This window comes from Ranitomeya imitator, chromosome 9 (assembly GCF_032444005.1).
Source record: "Ranitomeya imitator isolate aRanImi1 chromosome 9, aRanImi1.pri, whole genome shotgun sequence".
In the NCBI taxonomy this organism is placed as follows: Eukaryota; Metazoa; Chordata; class Amphibia; order Anura; family Dendrobatidae; genus Ranitomeya; species Ranitomeya imitator.
The window spans coordinates 50,316,144-50,342,793 of NC_091290.1; the positions used below are offsets into that span (position 1 = coordinate 50,316,144).

At 45.2% G+C, this 26,650-nt stretch overlaps 1 protein-coding gene across 2 annotated transcripts; it reads right to left on the reverse strand.

Annotated features, from left to right (window-relative positions):
• Nucleotides 1–209: 209 nt before the first annotated feature.
• LOC138648990 (dispanin subfamily A member 2b-like) lies at nucleotides 210–25,339 on the reverse strand. 2 transcript variants are annotated; one of them, XM_069739026.1, is made up of 3 exons: nucleotides 25,244–25,339; nucleotides 2,926–3,223; nucleotides 210–1,784 (listed from the first exon to the last, which is right to left on the reverse strand). In XM_069739026.1, the coding sequence occupies exons 2-3, from the start codon at nucleotides 3,166–3,168 to the stop codon at nucleotides 1,572–1,574; spliced, it is 456 nt and encodes a 151-aa protein (XP_069595127.1). In that variant the 5' UTR covers nucleotides 3,169–3,223; nucleotides 25,244–25,339; the 3' UTR covers nucleotides 210–1,571. The 2 variants fall into 2 exon arrangements, with proteins under 2 accessions (XP_069595127.1, XP_069595126.1); XM_069739025.1 differs by lacking the exon at nucleotides 25,244–25,339 and adding an exon at nucleotides 18,625–18,946.
• Nucleotides 25,340–26,650: the final 1,311 nt, after the last annotated feature.

Consider the following 26,650-nt stretch of genomic DNA (forward strand, 5'->3'; position numbering starts at 1 on the left):
CACTCAATGACAGCACATCCCTAGCGCACGCCAATTGTGGGCGTGCGCTAGCGATGCGTCCGACATTGCAGTCAATGGCGGCGTTAACGGACTACGTTACACCGCGGTGTAACGTAGTCCAGCTAACGGACGCAGCGTGAACCCGGCCTTATAGAAAAATTATAAATATTTCATAGGAAAAGAAAAAAAAAAAAAAAAGTGAATACACAAAACTTTGATAATTTTTTATTTTTATTACACTGGACAGTATCCATCATTCCAATTATTTATAAGACTGACTTCCTTTAACTGCAATACACCAAGAAAAGCGTGCGAACAATCAGGGGAGCAAACAGCGGTAATCAGACCGTGAAAAGAAATAAAGCAAAGTGCAGGAAATATTGCCAGACCAAAACATTCTCTTAATGCCCAGACACTTCCATTATGACTCACCAGAAAATACAGATCGCGCGGCTTAATTCACATGTACATTCTGTGATACGAATGTGCCGCGAGTATGCTTTAGATAGACTTTCCCATTAAAAAAAAAAAAAGATAGACGGCCATTTATAAATGGGAAACTGGTTTTATCTTGTATATGAAGAATACGTGGAAGAAGTAGTAGATTTTAGGTGCCATTGTGTAATGGCAATGAAGGCTCAGGGCTAAAGGCACAGTAGGGTTGTGACCATCAGTAGCTCTGGAAAAAAGGCAAAAGGTCATGTAAGAATATACTGGCAGTATGTAAATTCTGTGAAAAGATATCTTAAATGGAGATCTGTCAGCAGGTTTTTGCTATGTAATCTGAAAGCAGCATGATGTAGGGTGCGAGACCCCGATTCCAGCAATGTATCACTTACTAGGCTGCATGTTGCAGTTTCATTAAAATCAGTGTTTTTTTCCCCAGCAGGAGATCACAACAGGACTAGGTGCCTCGTGTCCTCTAGTCAACTACTCCAACCCCACCATTGATTGGTAGGTTTTTGTGTATACTGTCAACTGCCAATCAGTGGTGTGGGCAGGGTCAGAATTTTGAGCAGCGCTAGATCTGAGCAGAGTAGACATTATCAAACTGACAGCAAGCAGCCCACTAAGTGATACGTCACTGGAATCAGGGTCTCGGCCCCTACATCATGTTGCTGTCACATTGCATAGTAAAACAAATGGTGACAGATTCCTTTTAATTATTGCGATGAGGAATGTAAGGGAATGTCATAGCAGCCACTAGATATATCGAGAAAAGCATTGCAATGTTCTAACAGAAACCCAACAGGTTACGCTAGATCTGTGCATGTAAAGCCGACACTATACCATGTTTATTGGAATTTATAGTAGAAAGTATCTTTGGCTCAATTAAAAGCAATAAATTGTATTTGAATTTACAGTAACTTATTTGCCTATAGTGTAACACATTCTCAAAAAAAAAAAAAAAAAAAACCTGCATTCAAGAAACAAGAAAAATGATAAAGACTACTAAGAGTGTTAAACACTTGTTGCCCCCCTAATTACAAGGAGAAAAGAGCAAGAGGGGAAAAAACAAAAACAAAAGTGTAAAGGCAAAGAGGTGCTGATCACTCCTGGAATATCTTGCTTCAGTTTCCAAAATGAAATTCATTTTTTTCCCTTTCCCTTTCCATCACTTGTTGGACAACTTGAACAGCGTATTGTACTTGTATGATGAAGATAATGATTACAACAATAGTAAACAGGATGGACAGGACAGTGGCGGCAATGTTCAGAGACCGGGCCGTGGAACCATAGCTGGTGGCACTGTTCCTATCCCCGTGCAACTTTCGGTCTCTTGACTGTAAAAATAAAAGAAAAAAAAAAAAATAATAATTAGGAAGACCTATACAGTCATTGGCACGAAAGAAAAAAAAAGAAAGGATACGGGTCGTCATAACTCCAGATTAGATCACCATTTCCTGTTCACAGAAGTTTATGAACCTCTGCAGCTTCATACCCCTCCTCCCCCCTTCCCTTAACCAAAGAATTAAATTCCATCGTCAGTCCACACAACCAGTGAGAATATCCATATGGAGGATACAGAGCTCACAAACAAGGGAAGGGGTCAAATATTCAAACAGTTTCTCTGAAATAAATATTTAACATATGATTTTTATTCTTTAAACGGTTAAAACATTAAACCCGACAGCATTCAAAATGTAGCTCGGCTTTGTCAGTCATTTGGCACAACTACTATTATGCCAGTTTATACCCTACCCCCTATTTTGTGAGTTCTGGTAAACTTGTTAGTTAAAATGTTTAGGAGGAGTTGTATCGGTTGTGTGTGACCATTTTTGGGCAATTGACACCCCTTGATTCTTTGTCCGCTTATAGGCTGTCCAGAATACAACAAAACAGAACAAAAAAGTCGAGCACAACAAGTTTAACCAGTTTTCTCTGCCTCCCCCACCCCACCTTTAAGCACTGTAAATTTCTGCCTTTCTGTTTAGAGACCCCATGTTTGGACTGAATGTCCCCATAGTTGGCCTCTTCGGGAAGTTAAAGTTCAGCATCTGGAAATAATTAACGTAACCACATAGAAACAGAGCAAACAGTTTAGCTGTAAGGATTTTGTACCGTTCTTACTTTAAGTCCCTTTATAACAAAACATGTGGCACTAACCATGCCTTGTACAATTGTATCTATGGATATCAGATTTTGTTATGTGAAAAATTGCAAAAAAATAAAATAAAACTTAAGGATTTCTCTGGTGTTTCTGTGAAGGGGAAGAGACAGAAGGAGTGTGGGAGTAAGGAGCCAGATAATGCTCTGTATCAGCCTTGTTAAGTTATCCGCATAAAGGGGGATTAAAAAACAAAAATCCATATCAAATTTTTCAACAAAAAAAAAAATAAAAAAAAGGGGCAAAGGATAAAACAGATCGGTAGATGATGAAACTATTTTGGACAATTTCAATACCGATTACCAGCATAGTCTTACCTTGATGGAGAATACAAAGGCAAGAAATCCCAGGCAGCAGAAATTGAGGTACATGGTGTTGAAAAGCGACCAGATGATGTGATCCCGAACAGGAGGGCTCTCAGGCATGATTGTTACCACTGTGGACTGTACAGTCTGGGGAGGATAACTCCCAAACTCCATTTCTTCCTTTAGGGGTTGATAGGTTTGGGCATCATAACGAGGGGGATTATTAAGTTCCCGTTCAAAGTTACGATTTTCCATGATTTTTGAAATGCAGCTCAAGGAGTCTTCTCCGGGAGATTTTGGAGGAACGTATCTGTATGAGGGGGGAAAGAACAGGGAGCTGTTTTATGATGGGAGAGGAAGGAGGAGCCTGGTGTTCCAAATAATAGGATTAGTTTCATTTCTCCTCCACATACCCTGACTGAACAGTTTCACTTTAAGGAAAAATGAAGAACATGGATGAAGAATGAATGATGAACATTTACTGGAAAGATAAATATCTTGGTACCGTGTTCCCATTGCTGGGTTCCCATTGCGTTATGGGTCCGCGTTTAACGGACAGCGTTGCACGGCGAAATTAACGCCGTGCAACGCGTCCGTTAACGCGCCCATTGAAGGCAATGGGAACGCGCTTCACTAGCGCGTGCCATGTTCGGCACGTGCTAGCGACGCGCCGGTGATTCCTGGCGCGCCGCGGACGCTGCTTGCAGCGTCCGAGGCGCGCCCGCGGTCCGTTCCCCGCTCTCGCAGATCGGGGATCTGCGAGAGCGGGGACGTTACCGCGACCCCGACCGCAGCCCCATAGAAAACATTGCGCTAGCGCTAACGCTAAACGGATTGCACTAACGCAATGTGACCCTAGCCTTAGCCAGTAGATAGAAAACATTTCGAACATTTACTGGAAATGGAGAAGAATTATTTTTTAGGGGGTCAACCTCGTACCTCATGTATCCGGCAAAAGGATCAATTGCCCTTTTGCCACCTCCACCACTTCGTTATACACCAAGGAATATGGAATATAGCATTAATATTTGAGCATTACATCTTACTTGATTGTTGACATTATTGCCCCATTCATGAAGAACAGCATTTTTCTTGCCAGTCTTGATGGGGTGTGCTAGAACCAAATGCTCCCGATTCACGAAACAGTACATGTCTCTCCATGAATCTGGAGCATCTGATGAGTGGAGTACACCTCCGTGCTCCATGCCAGGAATATTAAGCTAGTCGATGACTGGGGTAAGGTTTCTGACTTACGGAACACCACAGTTCGGCATGAACTAGAGGAGCCGAGACATCACGGCACTGCCGTGCCTTTGTCATTTCATCAGCTCCACCCATTTTAGCGTAGCGGGGTTGCACAAATTTTGGGGGGCATTTTCAACCAAAGTTGCGACTTTACAAAACAACCCAAAATTCTGGCATCATTGCCTTAATGAATCGTGGGCCCATGTGTTCACTGTATAGCACTTCTGTACATACATGTCAGCCTTGTGTGGTAACTTAAGATTGTCCAGTCACACCAAATTGACCAGCCATCCATTCTGTGTTGGCTCCCTTGATAAAGCGGTCTAATAGGGACGCGAAACGCGCGTCGGGGGCTTCTTTATACACCCGACCTAGGATCCTCCAACCCCTGCCAGTGGTAAGTGTCTGCCTACCTCCCATATCATGATTATTGCCTCACTGGGGGCTATGCCTACATGGGGCGCTGTTTGGTAGGCACACTTACCTGTGTTATAGCACTTTGCACTTTTTGGACAGCTTGTTAGGCACTCGGGGACTAGGGTTCTTTGGTGGGTCCCGTTTACCCTGGTGTGTTGTCTCTGCACATGTACTACTTTCTTGTGTAAATGTCTAATATATATTATGTGAATTCTCAATAAATTTTGGACTTTTTTATATTATATATATACACCTAGTATAGCTCCTTTTTCTCCTTTCGTAGCATGTTGTACTGAGTGGGTATATTTTCTTTCTTCCTCGCTAAATGGGCTAACTATAGCCCTCGCTTCTGACGGAAATATGTCAGAGAGGTTTTTGTGGCTATCCATTCTGTGTGTAGTAATGGCTTCCTAGTACTGCAGAAGGGCTCCAATTTGAAGGTAGCATCCGCTACACACTGAAAAGCTGTGCAGCTCAGTTCAACGACCAAATTAGTCTCAGCTGTTACACCAGAAAAGTCGTAACATTTTTGCACAACATGAAACTGGGCAAAAAATTCAAAAAAAAATTCAAAAAAAAAAAAAAAAAAAAAATTGTGACCAAGTGTTTTGACGCCATTTTCTTCCACAGGCCCAAGAAAGAAGGCAAAGCCGAGGTGGGGCAGAGTGTGGTAGGGCATGATGAGTGGTGGCATTTTTTTTTTTAATGGCATAAATCTTACTCAATTCCTTGACTATAGTAACATTTTTGGCAAGGTGCACAATACGTAGTGCCTCCCCTGGTCGATTAGGCTAGGGTCACATTGCGTTAGGGCAGTCCGTTTAGCGCATAGCGCTACGGACTGCACTAACGCAATGTCCCAAAAGGGATTGCGTTAGCTGATCCCGCTAGCGAGGAACGGACAGCGAACGCTGCTTGCAGCGTTCGCGGTCCATCACTCAAATGACGGCACATCGCTAGCGCACGCCCAATGTGGGCATGCTCTAGCGATCCGTTCACCATTACAGGCTATGGCGGCATTACCGGACTACGTTACACCGCGTTATGCCGCGGTGTAACGTAGTCCGATAAACGCGGTCACATAACGCAATGTGACCCTAGCCTTATGAGGCATGTGCATGGTAGGTCATTTTCCAAGAAGAAAAAAAAGCCAATGAATATTTGAAGAACTTTTACACTGGAAATGCACAAGTTTCATCGTTACACCATTTTCACAGTTCTTGGTGGTTATAAATTGAAAGGGTTGTCCAAGTTTGTGATGAAGGGCAGCAGTCACTGTACGGGACTTTGAATCCTCAGTGTGCACGGCTAGGGTTCTCCATGAATAGAGGGAAAAAAAATTCTAGCTTCAGAATCTTCAGTTAAAGGGAACCTGTCACCCCCCCCCCCCAGGCATTTAACTAACAGAGCCATCTTGTGCAGCAGTAATGCTGCATTATGACAAGGTGGCTCTTAGTTCGGGTCCCTGGCACTGCTGAAATAATCGGTTTTGAAATCTGTCCCTCATACACCGAAATCGCCAGGGAGGCAGATCTTCCCCCCCCCCCCCCCCCCCACCCAAATCCAGATGCCTCCCAGCCGTCAATCATGGCCTCTGCGCACCAGGCGCCGCCTCCTCTTTCTTCATCAGCGTCACCGGTTGCCTGCGCTTTAAGTTCAAAGGGCAGCGCAACTGCTCATGCCCGACCAAAAAAAAAAAAAAAAAAAAACCACACACGCGCGCAGGCGTTGGGGGACGCTGATGTAGAAACAGGAGGCAGCGCGCAATACCATCACCCTAGAAAGCATAAGAAAAATCTAGCACACGCACTTCAGACAATGGTCTTCAGAGATAGCAAATTAATGGTTTTTAACTGAAGATTCTGATGATGGAATTTTAATTTTTCCTTTCCTTCTACACAAAGGGTGCCATTACCGTATGAGGAACGTCAAGTCTTAATGTATTTATTGTGAAAAATGCATGCTGGTGTAACACCCCAGGAGTCCGGCTGTTAGAGTCGTGTCACCTTCATCTCAGGGAGGGCGATGCCATACCTGGAACCGAGGAGGATCCCTTTAACAGGTGGTACATACATGCAACATGTTCTGATTCCAGAAAAAAATACATACCATGAGATACGGCCTTCCCAAAACCCGTCTGATGACAAATGCACACTTAGGCCGGTTTCACACGTCAGTGGCTCTGGTACGTGAGGGGAGTTTCCTCACGTACCGGAGCCACTGACACGTAGACACATTAAAATAAATGCATCTGTTCAGATGTCATTGATTTTTTGCAGACCGTGTCTCCGTGTGCCAAACACGGAGACATGTCAGTGTTCGTGGGAGCGCACGTATTACACGGACCCATTAAAGTCAATGGGTCCGTGTAAAACACGTACCGTACACGGACGTTGTCCGTGTGCTGTGCAGGAGACAGCGCTACAGTAAGCGCTGTCCCCCCCACTGATGCTGAAGCTGCCATTCATATCTACCCTGCAGCAGCGTTTGCTGTAGAGAAGATATGAATATTAGTGTGTAAAATCAATATCCAGGTCCCCACCCCCCTCCTACCCCTGTGCACCCCCCCCCCCCCCCGCCCGCTGTGATTAAAATACTCACCTAGCTTCCGGATCCCTCGCAGCATCCTGTCCTGGACGCACCTTGTACTGTATGAGCGGTCACTTGGGGCCGCCGATTACAATCATGAATATGCGGCTCCACCTCCCAAAGGGGTGGAGCCGCATATTACTGTAAATGAGCGGCCCCACGTGACCGCTCATACAGTACAAGGTGCGGCCAGGACAAGACCTGGATATTGATTTTACACACTAATATTCATATCTTCTCTACAGCAAACGCTGCTGCAGGGAAGATATGAAAGGGGCTTCAGCACGATGCCGGGGACAGCGCTAAACTTTAGCGCCGTCTCCGGCACAGTGCGTGTGGTACCCAGTGGGCACACATGTGCCGCACGTGTGCCACACTGATGTGCCACAAACGCAGTGGGACACGGATAATTCCGGTACCGGAAATATCTGGACGTGTGAGACTGCCCTTAGCAGGATGCAGTAGGCCTCCACTGATAGAGGCTAGGGGCGGTACAGGGGCAAACTACTTGATAAAGACAGCCACCCCCACCCCAACCAAACATTGCAGGGGTTGGCTGCCTAGTAGAAAAAAAATGCACATTGATATAACTCGCATAGGACGCCAGACACACTGATAAGTGTGGTGCACAGTGTCTGGTATGCAACCTATTAATGACTGCCCACATAGTATATAGCAGCCATGTAGTATATAACGCAGCCATGTAGTATATAATGCAGCCCACGTAGTATTTAGCAGTGTAGGCACCATATCTCTGTTAAAAAAAAAAAAAAAAACACAATACACACCCTCCGTCGTCCAGCGAAGCTCTGTCGATGCACGCACGGCTGCCGCCAGCTTCCGTTCCCAGGGATGCATTGCGAAATTACCCAGATGACGTAGCAGTCTCACGAGACCGCTAAGTCTTCTGGGTAATTTCGCAATGCAACTCTGGGAACGGAAACTGGCGCAGCCACGCTCGCCTCGGCGGACGACGGAAGGAGAGAATACCAGTTTTGTTTTGTTTTTTTTTAACATTAGATCTTTTTAATATTGGTGCTGCGTAGGCAGCATCAATAGTAAAAAGTTGGTCACACAGGGTTAATAGCAGCGTTAACCGTGTGTGTTACCCGTGGCATAACGCGGTCCGTTAAAGATGTCATTAACTCTGTGTGAGCGCTGACTGGAGGGGAGTATGGAGCGGGCACTGACTGGACGGAAGTAGGGAGGGACTAATTCTCGGCCGGGCTGAGGAAGACACTAGCAAGGAAAGCAGGGAGATGGCAATATCAAAAAAGTCTGCTGGTGATGTCAGAAACTGCAAATTATGATGTGGTGGTATTATAGAAATCTGGATGGAAGGGAGTCATGAAGGGTGATATAGATAGAGAGATATTTATAGTGAGGAGAGGTCACAGAACACCGCGTAGTCTGAAATAGCCGTCATATGACAGAACAGGAGCGGCACTAGATATCGGAGAAGGCGATCATTAGGAGAAAATTTATATATATATATATATATATATATATATATATATATATATATATATATATATATATATATATACACACACATACACACACACACTTAAGGCTGTGCACTCATGATGAGTTTTAGATATTTTTGGTGCGTAAAAAAAAAAAAAAGAAAGTCCAAGTTGAATTCAATGCTGGATCACTTTTTTAAAAAAAAAAAAAAAATTTGTATGTCAGTTTTTACATTTCTTTGGGTGAAGAAAAAAAAAAAAAAAAATCCAGAGATTTTCTTAAAGCTGTTATTAACTATAGAATAAAAAAATAAATAAAATTTGAATGCAATCACATGATACATAGTATGTGAATGCCGGCAGTTATTTTCACTTGAAACGGAGGAGTGTAATCCATAAAATTGGATCAAATGAGAAATCTGGAAAACTACAATTCGGCTAGCAAAAAACCTAGACACATCTTGGAAGGGGGGGGGGGGGGGGGGGGGGGTAGTGGAGGAACATAAACAAAAAAAAAAAAAAAAAACCAAAAACACAATTGTCCAGTCACTAAGGAGTTAATGTGGATAGGTGTAAAAATGCTCCTAAAGCCACAGTAATTGGCTTAAATAAACTATTTGGCTTAAGGTACCTTCACACTCAGCGACGCTGCAGCGATACCGACAACGATGTCGATCGCTGCAGCGTCACTGTTTGGTCACTGGAGAGCTGTCACACAGACAGCTCTCCAGCGACCAACGATCCAGAGGTCCCCAGTAACCAGGGTAAACATCGGGTAACTAAGCGCAGGGCCGCGCTTAGTAACCCGATGTTTACCCTGGTTACCAGCGTAAAAGTAAAAAAAACAAACACTACATACTTACCTACCGCTGTCTGTCCCCGGCGCTCAGCTTCTCTGCACTCCTCCTGCACTGGCTGTGAGCACAGCGGCCGGAAAGCAGAGCGGTGACGTCACCGCTGTGCTTTCCGGCTGACCGACGCTCACAGCCAGTGCAGAGAAGCAGAGAAGCAGAGCGCTGGGGACAGACAGCGGTAGGTAAGTATGTAGTGTTTGTTTTTTTTACTTTTACGCTGGTAACCAGGGTAAACATCGGGTTACTAAGCGCGGCCCTGCGCTTAGTAACCCGATGTTTACCCTGGTTACCAGTGAAGACATCGCTGGATCGGTGTCACACACGCCGATCCAGCGATGTCTGCAGGGAGTCCAGCGACGAAATAAAGTTCTGGACTTTCCTCAGCGACCAACGATCTCCCAGCAGGGGCCTGATCGTTGGTCGCTGTCACACAGAACGATTTCCTTAACGATATCGTTGCTACGTCACAAAAAGCAACGATATCGTTATGTGTGAAGGTACCTTTAGTAAACTAAGCAGCAGTGCTCAATGTCAGCCAGCAGCTGCAAAGCAAGCAAGATTTTAGGCTGATCTCATAATATTACCCCCCTCTACAAATTCCTTGTGAGACCATTTCTGACTAAATCAGTTTTTGGCTTCACATTCTAAAAAGGATATTAGGCCCCAAAAAGGGAGATCCTTCTATTTATGCTAAACTATGTTCAAGTGTAGCATCTTCGGTGGAGAAAAACTATGCCTAAAAATGCACCCAAAAAAAAAAAAAAGAGAACACCACACGTACCTTCTTCTCAGGGCCACCAATACACGTATGAATTTTGGGCACAGTGTTCCCTTCACAGAATATGGTTAAAGTTTGTTACTGCATGATGAAACTTGATCCTTGGCAGATGGCCTCAGCTATGTAAACCATCCCTGGCAACAGCTTATCTGTTCCACATCATGGTTCGTTTTGTTCTCATCCTCAGCAAACTACACAGTGCGGCTCTCCTCATCTTACATCTGTAATGTAACTTCTGCATAAAATGAAGACCTCAATTATGTTTACAGGGAGAAATATCTTAAATACCAAGTTCACACAGGACTCTACTAGTCCACCCTCAATGACGGTTGTGTGTGCACAGATGCTGGATTAGGCCCGCTTCATACTGGGGTATTTAGGTCATACTCAGGAAGTGGCTGCTATAGTTCCCGCAGGGCACTAGGGCTCTCAATTTCAGGGGAATCCGCATCCTTCGGGCACAGATGCCGTTGAATAGAGTAGTGGATCAGGGAGCAAACAGCTCCCTGGTCCATTATTCAGCCAACGATATCAAGACTCCGGACACTGCAGACGGGATGAGGTTTGTGCAAGTAGAAACAAAGATGGGAATGTCCAGCCATCATACCGCTCAGGAAGTAGACAGGTTGTGTGTCCCAGAAATGAATGTGCCTTGGTCCGACATGTGTCCATCAACCCAAGGACCAAAGCAAAAAAAAAAAAAAAAAATGAAAAGTGAAGATTATGGTGGAAACTGATAAGATTGTATCAATATCCACAGTGAAATGAGTACTGTATCAACATGGGCCGAAAGGCCACTGTCAGGAAGAAGCCATTACTATGAAAAGAAACATCAAAAGCCTGATTAATGTTTGCAAATGCATACAGGAACACAGACCTACATTTTTGGTGACATGTCCTGTGGTCTGATGAATCTAAAGGTACCTTCACACATAACGATATCGGTAACGATATCGTTGCTTTTGGTGACGTTGCAACGATATCGTTAAGGAAATCGCTATGTGTGACAGCGACCAACGATCAGGCCCCTGCTGTGCCATCGTTGGTCGCTGAACAAAGTCCAGAACTTTATTTCGTCGCTGGATCTCCCGTGGACATCGCTGGATCGGCGTGTGTGACACCGATCCAGTGATGTCTTCACTGGTAACCAGGGTAAACATCGGGTAACTAAGCGCAGGGCCGCGCTTAGTTACCCGATGTTTACCCTGGTTACCATCCTAAAAGTAAAAAAAAAACAAACAGTACATACTTACCTACCGCTGTCTGTCCTCCAGCGCTGTGCTCTGCACTCCTCCTGTACTGGCTGTGAGCGTCGGTCAGCCGGAAAGCAGAGCGGTGACGTCACCGCTCTGCTTTCCGGCCGCTGTGCTCACAGCCAGTACAGGAGGAGTGCAGAGAAGCAGAGCGCCGGGGACAGACAGCGTTAGGCAAGTATGTACGGTTTGTTTTTTTTACTTTTAGGATGGTAACCAGGGTAAACATCGGGTTAATAAGCGCGGCCCTGCGCTTAGTTACCCGATGTTTACCGGCATCGTTGGTCGCTGGAGAGCGGTCTGTGTGACAGCTCTCCAGCGACCAAACAGCGACGCTGCAGCGATCCGGATCGTTGTCAGTATCGCTGCAGCGTCGCTTAATGTGAAGGGGCCTTAAAAGTGAACTTTTTGGCATAAATGACCATTGTTAAGTTTGGAGGAAAAAGGGAGAAGCTTGGAAGCCTAGTCAATCAGTTTAAGGGCAATGGTACCAAATACTAATGAAATTTATGTAAACTTTTGACTTTGCAGTAAGTAATAAAAAACGCCTCAATTCTCTCTTGGATGTCTTCTTCCCCTTAATCTGGCCATAAAGCTGAATAAACAGATTTTGGACTTTCCTCCACTCCTGCAGATAATGAAGGACCACTCATGTCCAGAGTGTGGAATTCCTCTAGTTTGTCACATTCTGGCAGAAGGAAGGTAGATAGATTTAATTCTCGAGATCTGTGAAAGTCGGAGACTACTTTAGGCAGAAACAATGGGTCGAGATGAAGTACAAGTCAGTCTTCCAGTATTCTCAAGTATGGTTCATTTATTGAGAGAGCCTGTAGTGATTGCTACTAGGAAAGCTGTTTTCCAAGACTGTCTAATTTTATTGATAAGGGCTCAACTGGTAGAAGAGTCAGCCCCTTAAGGTCAATATTAAAAAGGTCACATGAGTGAACTAGATTGGTCATTCTGGGACACAGGCGGGAGGGCTGCGGTCATGAATCTTGCCACCCAGCAATGCTCGGCCAGGCTCTGGTCAAAACAGGAACTTAAAGCTGTCACCTTAACATTGAGAGTACTTGGTTTCAGACCTGTCTCAAGGCCTTCTTGCAGAAAGTCAAGAATCTGGGCGATGTTTGTTTGCTGAGGATTTAGATACAAAAGTCTTCCAGATTGTGGGGATTTATAGCATTCAAAATGGACTTCCTACTTTTCTAAGTGTCTTAGTCACCCTATCAGAGAGGCCCTGGCTTTTAAAATAGATAATTCAGAAGCCAGGCAAACTCTTGAGGTCTGCATGGCAAATTGGCCCCTGGTGAAGGAGGTCTCTGATTGGTGGAAGGATCAGGGGGTTGCTTAAGGTGCCAAACCTTCTTCTTTTCGGACAGAGTGGTGCCATGAGTATTACCTTGGTCTGCTCGGATTCTATTTTCTGCTGAGTTCTTGGCAGAATTGGGACCAGAGGGAAGGCTTATGCCTAGACAGGCATCGCTGGCTTCAAAGAGAAGTACTGGTTACCTTTGCATTCTGGCATCCTGCAAACAGATCTACTTCTGGGTAACCCCCACTTCCTGGAAGACGTCTAAATTTAGATTCCATTCTCCCTGGTGAATCTCTCCTGCTCAGGAAGTCGGCCTGCAGGATGAGTGATCCTTTTATATGGAGGGCTGATAAGGAGAGAAGGGGTTCTTCGGCCCAGGAGAATATTCTTACAGAGATTACCATCAGGTCTTCACGTTTCACACTTCCTTGGTGGCAGAGGTGCGCAACTGTAGTTATGTTGTCTGAATAGACTTTCACATGGGTGTTTTGAATCATATGTTGCTGATCCGAGTACCTCTACAGCCTTTAATTTACAGAAATTGGATAATTGCTGACTGATCTCTGCTGACCATAGTCCCTGGAAGGAGGTTTGGGAGAAAATGTGTACCCATTCGCTTTTGCTGGCATCTACTTTTATCATCATCAGAGGGTCCTGGATCTAAGGGACATCCCAGTTTAGGTTTCTTGGGCTGATCCACCATGATAGAGGTGCTTTTACTCAGGCAGGTATTGGGATGGATCCTCAGAATCCCTGGACAAGAAAATCCCAATTTATAAGCATTTGGTCTGGAGGGTTCTAGTATGCGCTTGGGCCCAGGCTACTGTCAGGATGCAAGATGTCATGGAGTCGAGGACCGATATAATAAACCTTACAGATATTGATCTTTTGCTTTTGTAGGATGCCTATCCTTGATCTTAACGGTTCGGTTTTTGCTTGGGTAAAAATAATATGTCCCTGGGAAAATCCAGGGGACAGCGTGTCAGAGAGAAAGCAGGCTGCAGGGCCACGCACCCCTTGACAGAGCAGCGTGAGCAACGGTCAGAGCAGGATGCAGCTGCGCTCCGGAAGAGAGAGAGCTCCCAGTCTGAGGACAAATACAGGGAGACTGCATCTTGTGAGTACTTGAAAGTGGACACTGCTGTGACTGGAGAGGGGTGCTTTGAGACCCGTGTAGAGACTTCTACCCCCTGGTCTCCGCAGTATCAGTACAGAGACTGTGATTCCTGGTTCAGAGACTTAACAGTGCAGAGCCCCTGATTCCTGGCTGTGCCGTAAAAGCTAAAGACTCAGAGCCTGTGCATACCACATTAACTCCCGAAACCCCAGGCAGCAGGCTCCTAGAGACTACTCAGCCCACGGACAACAGAGGGACGACAAGTGCCGCTGTTTCTCAGCGCCTACATTGGAGAAGACGACCCTTCAAGCAAGTCCTCAGACTGATAAGTGTTCTTTTCTCAAGAAATCCTGCTTACTCCTGTTACATCGTTTGACTCTCATATTTTTGCACTGTTTTGTTGCTAGTTATTTCCCACTGCTTCCTCCCTGCGAGGAGAACCTGATACCTGTTAATAAACCCCTCAACTGTTGGTCTGTCTGTTCCGTGGTGACATACTCAGTACCTGCATACTATTACACGATCCTGAACGAGAAACAATGGACTGCACTGTTTCCCTTGAATAACAACCTCAAAAACATCTGATTGATTGTAGCCATGGCAAAATGTTGTCTTATCAGGGGAATATGCCCTCACCATTTTTGCTCCACTAATCCTCACTCTTGCCATCCCCAAACCCCTGTACCCTCGAATCAAATAACTATCTCCCCCTCTCTCCTACCTTGCTTCATCTGCAGACCTGCTCCTTAACCTCAGACCTCTCCTACTAAAATATAATAGAAGCTGATCATTCTCCTTCATCCACCTGCTTTCCCTTTCTCTGCTCCTGCTCACTGTTGGTGATATATCCCCCAATCCTGCCCCCCCCCCCGCCTCATACATCCCACTAATCCTCACCCCTATACTTCTCACACTAAGAAACTACTGCAATCCCTCACACTTAAAATCTGTGCCACTGACCCCCACCCCCCTGCTTCCTCTCTGGAGCACTTTGGAATGCCCACTCCATCTACAACAAGCTCCATGAGATCTTTACTTCCCACAACCTTTCCTTCCTGGCCCTCACCAAGACCTGGCTGATGCGCCAGACACGGCCTCCACTGCTGCACCGAGTTACGGTGGCCTCCATCTTACCCACACTGGCAACAGACATGGCGGAGGAGTGGGTTTCCTTCTTTCTAAAAACTGCTCCTTCAACCCTATCCAACCCCCACCCTCCCTAATCATCCCTTCTTTCGAGGTTCACTTTGTCCGTATCTACTCTCCCTCTAATCTCCAAATGGCTGTCATATACTGACCATCAGGCTCAGCCACTGTCTTCATTGACCATTTCTCCACTCTCTCTCTCTGCTGACATCCCCACCATCGGCGACTTTAATAGTCCTACTGACCCCCGCCAGTCAGCAGCCTCTAAACTCCTGTCCCTTACCTCATCCTTTGGACTTTCTCAGTGGTCCTCCACAGCCACCCACACAGATGGACATACACTAGACTTCATCTTCACCCGCCTCTGTTCCCTAGCTAATCTCACAACCGCTCCCTTACCCCTATCTGACCATCATGCACTCACCTTCTCATCCTTGTCCTCTCTCCTCACCCCCCCCCATCCATCCACTAGCACATCCTCACAGAAACCTCGCTCACCTAGACATTCACAGACTATTCTACCTCTGTCCTCCACAACACGAACAGCACCACCGCTTTCTATAATGCTATCCTCACATCAGCCATAGACTCAGAAGCCCTCATGCATGACAAATCAACAGGTAACCCTGGCACAACAACCTCACCGAAAAACTTTGACAAGCATCCAGGGTCACGAAGCGGAGTCGGAAGAAAATACACCTGCCAGATGACTTCACCACTTTCAAACAAGCTACACTTGCCTTCAAATTAGCCCTCACCTCTGCTAAACAGACCTATTTCACAAAACCTTGTATTTTCATCATCCTATAACCCAAAAGAGTTGTTCAGGACATTCATCTCTCTCCTCCGCCCACCACTGCCACCTCCAACTCCCCTAATCTCTGCCGAGGACTTTACCACCTACTTAAAAAAAAAAAAAAAAATATATAAGATTGACCAAGCCAAACCTTTACTGCTCAACCACTCCATATACCAGACCTCTGCCCTTCCCCAATAACCCCCCTCTCCAAATCACACTTCACCACCTGTGCACTTGACCCCATCCTTTCCTACCTGCTCCTCAACCTCACTAACACGCCCATTCCAGCCCTAACCCATCTCTTCAACCTATTGCTATCTTCTGGTACCTTCCCCTCTGCTTTCAAACATGCCATCAATACCCCATCCTCAAAAAACCTAACCTTGACCCAACTGCTATGTTCAGCTACCGCACCATATCACTGCTCCCATTTGCTTCCAAACTCCTCGAGCTGCATGTCCATGCTCAACATTCCTCCCACCTAAAGGTACCTTCACACTGAGCAACTTTACAACGAGAACGACAACGATCCGTGACGTTGCAGCGTCCTGGATAGCGATCTCGTGTTTGAAACGCAGCAGCGATCAGGATCCCGCTGTGACATCGCTGGTCGTAGCTAGAAGTCCAGAACTTTATTTGGTCGTCAGGTTGGCGTGATTCGTCATGTTTGACAGCAAAAGCAATGATGCCAGCAATGTTTTTACATGGAGCTAACAACCAGCGAGAACGATAAGCAAGTCACTGGATCGCTCCTGCATCGTTCTGGTGTTGCAGTGTTTGACGTCTCTATAGCGACCTAAACAGCGACGCTGCAGTGATCGGCTCGTTGTCTATATCGCTGCAGCGTCGCTAAGGCTACGTTCACATTAGCGTTACGCTAATGTGCGTCGCTGTTGCGTCGGCGACGCAGCGGCGACGCGCCCCTATGTTTAACATAGGGGACGCGTGCGTTTTTTTGTTAGCGTTTTTCGACATGTGCGTCGTTTTCGACGCTAGCGTCGGACGCACGAAAATGCAACAAGTTGCATTTTTCGTGCGTCCGATTTTCGTCAAAAAACGACGCACGCGTCGCAAAACGCAGCGTTTTTGCGCGCGTTTTTGGTGCTAATGTGAACGTAGCCTTAATGTGACGGTACCTTTACTCTCTTTGACAAACCTCCAATCTGGCTTCCGCCCCCACCCCTCCACCAAATCTGCCCTGACCAAAATTACTAGTGACTTACAGCCAAAGCTAACAGACAGTTCTCCATCCTTCTTCTCGACCTGTCCTTGACACAGTCAACCACTGCCTACTGCTACAGATTCTCTCTTCCCTTGGCATCAAAGACCTTGCCCTGTCCTGGACTGCCTCATACCTTTCTGACCGCACATGTAGCGTTTCCCACTCCCACCCTGCCTCCTCATCCCAGCCCCTCTCTGTGGAGTCCCTCAAAGCTCTGTTCTGGGGCCCCTTTCCATCTGTACCCTTGGCTTAGGACACCTCAAAGTCCCATGGCTTCCAGTACCACCTGTATGCGGACACCACTCAGATCTACCTCTCTGGCCCAGATGTCACCTCTCTGCTGTCCAAAATCCCAGAGTGTCTATCAGCCATATCCTCCTTCACCTCTCACTTCCTAAAAAAAAAAAAAAAAAAACAATGTAGACAAAACTGAAATCCTCTTTCCTCCATCTCGCGTATCTCCCCTACTCATCTATTATGGTAAACGGCATCACTCTCTCCCCCGCACCTGAAATCCGCTTCCTCGTAGTAACTCTCGACTCTGTCCTGTCCTTCAAACCGCACGTCCAAACTCTTGCCACCTCCAAAATATTTCCAAAATCCATCTCTTCCACAGCCCTCAATCTACTAAAACTCTTGTGCATGCTCTCATCATCTCCCGCCTTGATTACTGCAACACCCTCCTCTGTGGCCTCCCCGCTAACTCTTGCGCCACTTCAGTCTGTCCTCAAATCTGCTGCCCGACTAATCCACTCTCCTCCCCTGTTTCTCCCCTCTGAGAATCCCTCCACTGGCTCCCAATTCTCCAGTGAATCCAGTTCGCTTTTTTTTTTTCTTGCTGTGGAGAGTGACATACCAGCTCTGGCTTGTCAAGGTAAGGAGGCTTATTCGCTGTGCAATGCTCCTCTGGGAAATATAGTATACAAATTGCCTCTTCAGAGAAAAAGAGAAACCTTACCCCTTAGACCTCAGTCCAGAGTCTTTCACCTAGCCACATCAGTTCTCGTGCTTCACACTGACGAGGGCCAACAGCCTGAAACACAGTGTCTGCGAATTGAGATACTGATGTGGCTATTTATCCTGTCATATTGCACGACTCGTACCACTTGCAGCCTTAAATTTGCTCCTTAGTGCAGCTTCCTTGTCCCCCTGAAAGAAAGGGGAGAAGAAATAAGCTATCTTAAATGGTACCTGCACCATAAAGAGGACTCCTAATGTCAGACTACTTACTGGAACAGCGCTGGGCTCCACAGATGCAGGGGGTTAGTGAGGGGGTGGGAGACCTAAACTCTCCATGCTGTCCACAACTGGATTGGTCCTACCTTTAGTCTGTCTCCTGTCCGGAGCTCTTATACAGGTGACCAGACCCAGCACCTCCTCTACATTAGAGGGACTCTTCCCTTTGCCATCTTGGTGTAAGAGGAAGGCAGCAATCACATGCGGCTATACCGCTGGCCTCCTCTGGGTCTTGCACCGCTGTGTTCTACCGTGCAACTCAGAAACTTGAACTAACCTCATCAAGAGACACCCGGTTTCTGATGTCACTTCCAGTGTCCGGACCACAGCACATGCGCTCCAGCAAGGGACAAGCCGGAAGCCTCAGAGTGCAGCATCCCATGCTTTTCAAGTCTGGCGCACGAAGAGGAGGAAGCTGGGCTGGAGCACTCAGAGGCCTCCAGCCTGAAGATCCCTCGACCTTACCCAAAGGCACGGACTAGAGGGGAGAGTCTTGAGTCCATAGGAGACAGGAGCAGCATCTGGAAAGGCTAGGTAGGACCAAGTGATCGCCTGCTGCCTGGCTATTAATCTTCCCCCAGTGTTTGCTGTTGGCACAAAGCACATTAGGACGACCGCTTCATCCCCATAGAGACAAGAAAAAGACTGAAGGGAGGATATGGGAGGGGCCATTTGACCTCTTTTGCGTTTCCAGTCCCTAATAGGGCGAGGTGACATCCTCCTGTGTGGCATCATGGGGGGGTTATTATACAAAAAAGAAACCTTATAAGAACTGAGACTGCACTAGTCGTACAGGCGAGTCCCCAGTTTCTCCCTGCCTGCTGCCAGTGACTGATAAGCCTCTGTGAAAATGAGCATGAATGCAGAAAAATGTCAATACACATATAAAAGGAACGTCATTACTGAACTAACCAGTCTTCTCAATGAGAAAGTTAGTTGAGTAAGTGCATATCCTGTAACGAACACCTGCAGCCGGTAAACATTGACAAAGTTTAAGAAAAGGCCACACCTGCTTTTCACATAGTGTTCTAACAACTTTTCTGCAAAATATGAAGATTGAAGGAAAGATAACATGGCACAACTACTGTTTGAAAACCCCAAATTCTCCACAGCTACTTGCCGCTGCTGTGCCATATATGCCTGGTAAAAGGACACTCGGGTGCACTGTTTCAGTAATGTATAAGTCCAAAATGAAGAAAAAACAGAAGTGCACTCACCGGTCCTGAAAAACACCAATCCTTTATTTAGAACATGTGCAGGTGACAACAGGGAGAACGTGGACAGAAAGGACGACGGCCGTTTCGTGCTTCTACGGGTCCACCGTAGAAGCGCGGCAGCGCAAAACAGCCGTCGTCCTTTCTGTCCACGTTCTCCCTGTTGTCACCTGCACATGTTCTAAATAAAGGATTGGTGTTTTTCAGGACCGGTGAGTGCACTTCTGTTTTTTCTTCATTTTGGACTTTTCTGCAAAATACCCCAACATGATATGGCAGTTTGCATAGAGCTGTAGATGCAAGAACTTGGCGTTTGCAATGAGGCACTGGTATGTATGTGAAGAGTGTGCAACATTTAGGAGTCACTGAGGAACACTTTGTAAATTACAATTTAATTCTTTAAAAGCAAGTTAGAACATTTTAGTTCACAGGAAGTGGAAAGAGCATACAACAAGACAAGGGGTACAGTGATGAGGGAGATGGAGTGTGATTTTTTATTTTTTTTTTAAATGAATTTTTTGTTGCACATCACTGACTAGTGAGGAAGTTAGCCCATCATGGCTTACTACGATGACACTAATATTTAATTCCATCCAAGTTTATTTTTAGACGAGGGCTTCGGTGGAATTAGGCATTAGGCGAGTATAACTTAATTAAAAGTGGAAAACTGTTTTATTTTATTTCTAATAAAAGACTTTATTTTGGTTGTGTCTTTATTTTCCATGTAACTATAGGATTAGTAATGGATAGGCATCTTATAGACACCTCTCCATTGCTAAACTGTGGGCTTGATGTCACCTGACAATACAGAGGTGACATCAACCCCAGATATGAACCCCACTTGTCACCGCTAGAGGGCAAGTGGGAAGATCCGGGCAAAGCACCAGAATTGATGCATCTAATTGATGTGCCTTTTCAGGGCAGCTGCAGGTTGATATTTTTAGGCTGGGGAGGGCCTATATCAATGGCCCCTTGCCAGCTTGAAAATACCAGCCCCCAGCTTTAGCAAGCCTGGTTGTCCAAAAAACGAGGGGGGGGGGGTGAGCGCGCTTTTTTTTTTTTATACATAAATTTAAAAAACAGCGTGGGGACCCCTCTGTTCTTGACAACTAGCCTTGCTGAAGCCGACAGCTGAGGGTTGCGGACTCCCCCATCAGTTTTGCCTGGCTAGTTATAGAAAATAAAGGGGAACCCATGCCAGGTTTTTCAATTTATTTGTTGTGCAGGTGGCAGGTGAGGAATACTCTGAGACGCTCCTGCCATCACTGTTATTAGCGGCAGCAGGTGTAGGCTGATGGGTTTAAATAGTCACATCAGCCACTGCCTGCTGTCATTGTTATCACTTGCATACAACTCCTATCATTCTCCCCTGCTCATGCTGATGGCAGCGCTAGCAGGGGACAATGATGAGAGCATCTTCAGCACCTGGTGTCAGGGAACAGCGCTTACTGTACCGCTTCTTCCCTGGCGCCCGTTCGTGTGGTACTGATGCGGCACATGGTTGCCACAAGTATTACACACGGACACTCATCTCCAGAACCAGAAACATCAATACATGTGAAATTGGCCTTAAAACTTTGACACATAGTCATATTTAAATTCATCATTTGCTTCTCTTGAACTATGGTCTTGACCAGGATTCAAACTCCCAACCTCTAGCATGGCAGGCAGTAGCTTTAGCATTTGAGAGAATTTTAGCATTGGAGAATTTGAGCTCCCCAAGGCTAATGTTCACATTTAGTATTTGGTCAGATAACATCAAACTAACAGACTGTTGAATAGGAGAAGGTGGAGGAATTGTTTTTTAAATTTCTCCACGTTTGAGAATAATGTAAGGACAATCGTATCACACGCAGATTAAACTCTGATCAGAATAAGCAGTCAGATTTTCTAATACATAGAAATGTACCTGTCTAACAGACCTTGCTTTCAGAAGTGGATAAAAAAAAAAGAAAATCTGCTTCAAAAGCAAGTAACCAAAGACATAGGGAAGGCAAATTCAGACAAGTCATGGCTAGGATAAGCTGCCAAGAATGTCTAAGACAGGAAGAGAACAAAAATCAGCACTGTAGTCTCTGTGATGGTGGACGATAACATTCTTGATGATGCAACAATGACTGCCTGCATACCTCTTCTATTGTTTAGTATATCCTGGGAGGCGTAGCTGAACGGTGCAAACTTGTATAAACAGGTCTCTGCACTACCTGGGTTGGGGGCCCACTCAGATGTTTGTCACATGCCCTCCCTCTGCTGAATTCCTAGGTACACCTCTCCATACAGTGCTTTCCCTGATTCTGTAAAGTATGTGTCCTCCAATATTACGCATCAGGTCATCCCTTAGTACATACTGTGTCCTCCAGTAGTAGAATGTATAGCGTTGTCAAGGGCGGACACAGACAAAAGAGGGCCCTTGTGCTGAAACAGTATAATAATAGTTCTGTGACAGAAGCCGCTTGTTGCTTTGGAGGTCGGAGTGGGCCCTCTTAAAGGGAATCTGTCAGCACTTATTGCATAGTAGCTAAAAATATCGCCTTATTAAGCTTCTGCTGTGCATTCCCTACATCATTATAAAACCCCCTGACTCCACTTGTATACTCACATAAACTTGTTTTAATGTGTCCCGTGCTGTATGGTAATTTCTCAGTCAGGTCCGATGGGTGTAGTTTTGGGTCTCTACATTGACTGTTGGTCTCCGTCCTACATCATCAATAACGCCTCTTGCCCCATGAGACATCTAGCGCACTACAATTTGCTCAAGCGCTGGAAAAGTCGAAAACCAAGTGCGCATGCGCTGGCAAATATAGTTCCGATACACGAGTTACATGAGCTCATGTACCGGAACTACGTTTGCCAGCACATACACACTTCTGTTTTTCGGCTTTGCCCGCAAACTTTCTCCCTCTTTCCCATCTTCAGAAGTTGGGAGGTATGTATTTCAGTTGTCATTTTATACAGCACTGTGTTCTTACAATTGCTCATTTTGCCCTTCTACCTAGTTTAATCTTCTCTATGTGGAAATGGAAAGTCTTTTTCCCTGCATTTATCATCCGCCTCTTCACCTCCTGACCCAGCTGCTCCACTCCTCCCCCTGTAAGGGACTTTTGCAGTGATGAGACTCATACAGGGAAAAGAGACTTCCTGTTTCTACATAGAGCTTAGAAGGATTCAGCTAGTCTGTTTTTAATCACATGAGGCAACACACCTAATAGAAAGAGAGAATTAAACAGATAAACGGTCTCAGGGACAAAAACTGAACTCGGTAATTATAGGCCAGTAAGTTTAACCTCTACTGTGGGTAAAATCCAGAAAGTCCAGCACTTTATTTCATCGCTGGACTTCCTGCTGACATCGCTGAATCGGCGTCACACACGCCGATTCAGCGATGTCTTCGCTGGTAACCAGGGTAAACATCGGGTTACTAAGCGCAGGGCCGCGCTTAGTAACCCGATGTTTACCCTGGTTACCATCCTAAAAGTAAAAAAAAACAAACACTACATACTTACCTACAGCCGTCTGTCCTCCAGCGCTGTGCTCTGCTCTCCTCCTGTACTGTCTGTGTGAGCACAGCGGCCGGAAAGCAGAGCGGTGACGTCACCGCTCTGCTTTCCGGCTGACCGACGCTCACAGCCAGAGCAGGAGGAGTGCAGAGCACAGCGCTGGAGGACGGACGGCTGTAGGTAAGTATGTAGTGTTTGTTTTTTTTAACTTTTAGGATGGTAACCAGGGTAAACATCGGGTTACTAAGCGCGGCCCTGCGCTTAGTTACCCGATGTTTACCCTGGTTACCAGTGAAGACATCGCTGAATCGGTGTCACACACGCCGATTCAGCGATGTCTGCGGGGAGTCCAGCGACCAAATAAAGTTCTGGACTTTCTTCCCCGACCAGCGATCTCCCAGCAGGGGCCTGATCGCTGCTGCCTGTCACACTGGACGATATCGCTAGCGAGGACGCTGCAACGTCACGGATCGCTAGCGATATCGTCTAGTGTGACGGTACCTTAAAGGGTGATCTTATTTTAATATATAAATATATGAGGGGACAGTACAAAAACCTTTCTGATGATCTTTTTAATCAGACCTGAGACAGGGACAAGGGGGCATCCTCTACGTCTGGAGGAAAAAAGGTTTAAGCATAATAACAGACGTGGATTCTTTACTGTAAGAGCAGTGAGACTATGGAACTCTCTGCCGTATGATGTTGTAATCAGTGATTCATTACTTAAATTTAAGAGGGGACTGGATGCCTTTCCTGAAAAGTGTAATGTTACAGGTTATATATATCAGATTCCTTGATGGGGCGTTGATCCAGGGAACTAGTCTGATTGCCGTATGTGGAGTCGGGAAGGATTTTTTTCCCCAATGTGGAGCTTACTCTTTGCCTCATGGGGATTTTTTGCCTTCATCTGGATCAACACGTTAGGGCATGTTAGGTTAGGCTATGGGTTGAACTAGATGGACTTATAGTCTTCCTTCAACCTTAATAACTATGTAAATTGGCGAATCCCTGCAGCGCACAGTGAAAGCACTGGGGGATTCATTTTCCTGGAAGTGCACAACCTCTTTGATAACAGGAAACCTTAGAACAGGTTTCCGTTCCAAAAAATATTGTGTGTCTGCGTTGAACACGTCGCTTTTTCCTGTCCTCTTAACCCATTATCCACCAATGTCCTATTCTTTAACCTAATCTTTAGCTTCTAGCAACTAAGATTTTATAATTTTTTTTTATAATTAGGTCCAATTTTTTTTTATGTTGTGTTTGTAAAATGAATGTTTTCAAAATAGGAAATCAGGTCGTTGTCATTTTTTATTGAATATTGGGACGCCCTTTTCTGAAAAATCCGTACTTGTAAAAAAAATTTTAATTTGGAAAGTACTGGGTTAATCACATTCCAGATATCCTTCTACCACCCAGTATCTGCCAAATCACCATGAAAGCGTGCAGTTATACATTACGTGCTGGTTTGGTGTGGAAATAAAAGTAATTGCTTGTATAGCTTTTATTTGCACACACCTGTGCAGCCCGACACGTTACATAGTGTGTGCCACAATCTCCAAGACTCCTGGACCACCCGCTCCCCTCCCCAAAAGGTAACATTTCTTACTGAACTCAGTCATTGAATTAATTTAAAAAAAAAAAAAAAATTATAGTATTTTTTTTTTTATTAAATATTTAGTTTATAATTCGACCTGCCTGAAATTACATCTGATAGAGTAAATCTACGCAGACATAACTTTTCATATGACAAGTTTATGGGGAAAAAAAAAAAGCGTCTGATACAATTGGTCTAGTAGTCTAGGTCTTAGGTGTTTAAAAAGGTGAATAAATAGTAAATATGCCCCAACAATTCATCTATGTAAAAGGACACAGGAGTAAGTTAAATAAATACACTATACGGATAGGGCTCATGGGATACATTCACCAGCTGTTTTTAGATGTTACACTCAAGATTGGTTTCCCATTTTTAAGCAGAAATTATAATTATATATATATATATATATATATATATATATATATATATATATATATTATACCTGTCCTCATGGTATCATCTTTAAATATGAAAAAAAAAAAAAAAAGAGGAACAGAAACTGTCCTATCACATATCAAAAGATTTATATGGATCCCGATAACATAATCTTCTACAGTTGCTCCCTGGATAAACCACAGGTTACTCATTTACCTTGTTTCCTGCTGGGCTGCTGCAGATAAAGTGAGTAAACCCGGTCCCTGATAAGGACTTTTCTACCCTGACTCTGCAGGAAGTGTTGCTGTCTTTTAAAGGGCCAGGTACACTTTACTGAGCTGAGATTTCAAGAATTAACAGAGCAAAGAAAAAGGACAACAGTATCTACCTGATCGGGGCACAGAACTAAGGTTCTATCAGGATGCTGCAAACCCATGTAAGAAAGATGGCGGCAACACAGGTGCAAAATACTGATGAAATAATCAATCACAACCTTCCAACTCATTAACTGCTCAGTATTAACCCCTTCATGACCAAAGCTTTTTGTCTGCTTAGCGTTTTCATTTTTCGCTCCCCTCCTTTCCCAGAGCCGTAACTTTTTTTTTATTTTTCCGTCAATATGGCCACGTGAGGGTTTATTTCTTGCAAGACAAGTTGTACTTTTTGAACGACATCATTCGTGTACTAGAAAACGGTAAAAAAAAAATTTCCGAGTGCGGTGAAATTGCAAAAAAAAAAAGTGCATGCAATCCCACACTTGTTTTTTGCTTGGTTCACTAAATGCTAAAACTGACCTGCCATTATGATTCTCCAGGTCTTTACGAGTTCATAGACACCAAACATGTTTAGGTTTTTTTTTTTTTATCTAAGTGGTGAAAAAAAAAAAAATCCAAACTTTGCAAAAAAAATAAATAAAAATTGCGCAATTTTACGATACCCGTAGCGTCTCCATTTTTCGTGATCTCGGGTCAGGTGAGGGATTATTTATTGCGTGCTGAGCTGACGTTTTTAATGATACAATTTTGGTGCAGATACGAACTTGTTATCGCCCGTTATTGCATTTTAATGCAATGTTGCGGCGACCAAAATACGTAATTCTGTCGATTTTACTTTTTTATCGCTGCACCGTTTAACGACCGGTTTAATCCTTTTTTTATTGATAGATCTAGTGATTCTGACTATCGCGATACCAAATACGTGTAAGTTTGATTTTTTTTATATATGCAGCGCCCCAGAGTCCTGGTCGTTGCAGTAATGTCGTTCTTCCACCAGGGGGAGCGATGTTACGTCTGATGGCTCCAAAGGAGTTCACCCTGCCAGGTATCACAGCCACACACACACTTCACACGCCGGTCCACCAGGGGGAGCTAAGGGTTCTATGTACTAGGCCACTCCTCACATAGGGTAAAACTGGTGGGTTGGTTAGGAAGTCAGACAGTTGGAGCCAGGAGGAGGAGAGGGAGAGAAGCAGACTGGGCTCGGCCCAGGGAATTCCTGTCAGGCAGACAGAGGAACAAGAAGGAACATCAGCGGCTCAGCAGGAAGGACACGGAGCTGCGCCTGCAACCCATGCGGCAGCTCCTAAGAAAGGAAGTGTGCCATAGTGAGTGAGCACAGAAGTCA

What these genes read in the sequence shown, in the direction of transcription:
- LOC138648990 (XM_069739025.1), bottom strand. An exon ending in CCTTTGTATTCTCCATCAAG is followed by an intron (nt 1,785 to 2,925) that starts GTAAGACTATGC and finishes TTATTTTTACAG; the next exon opens with TCAAGAGACCGAAAGTTGCA.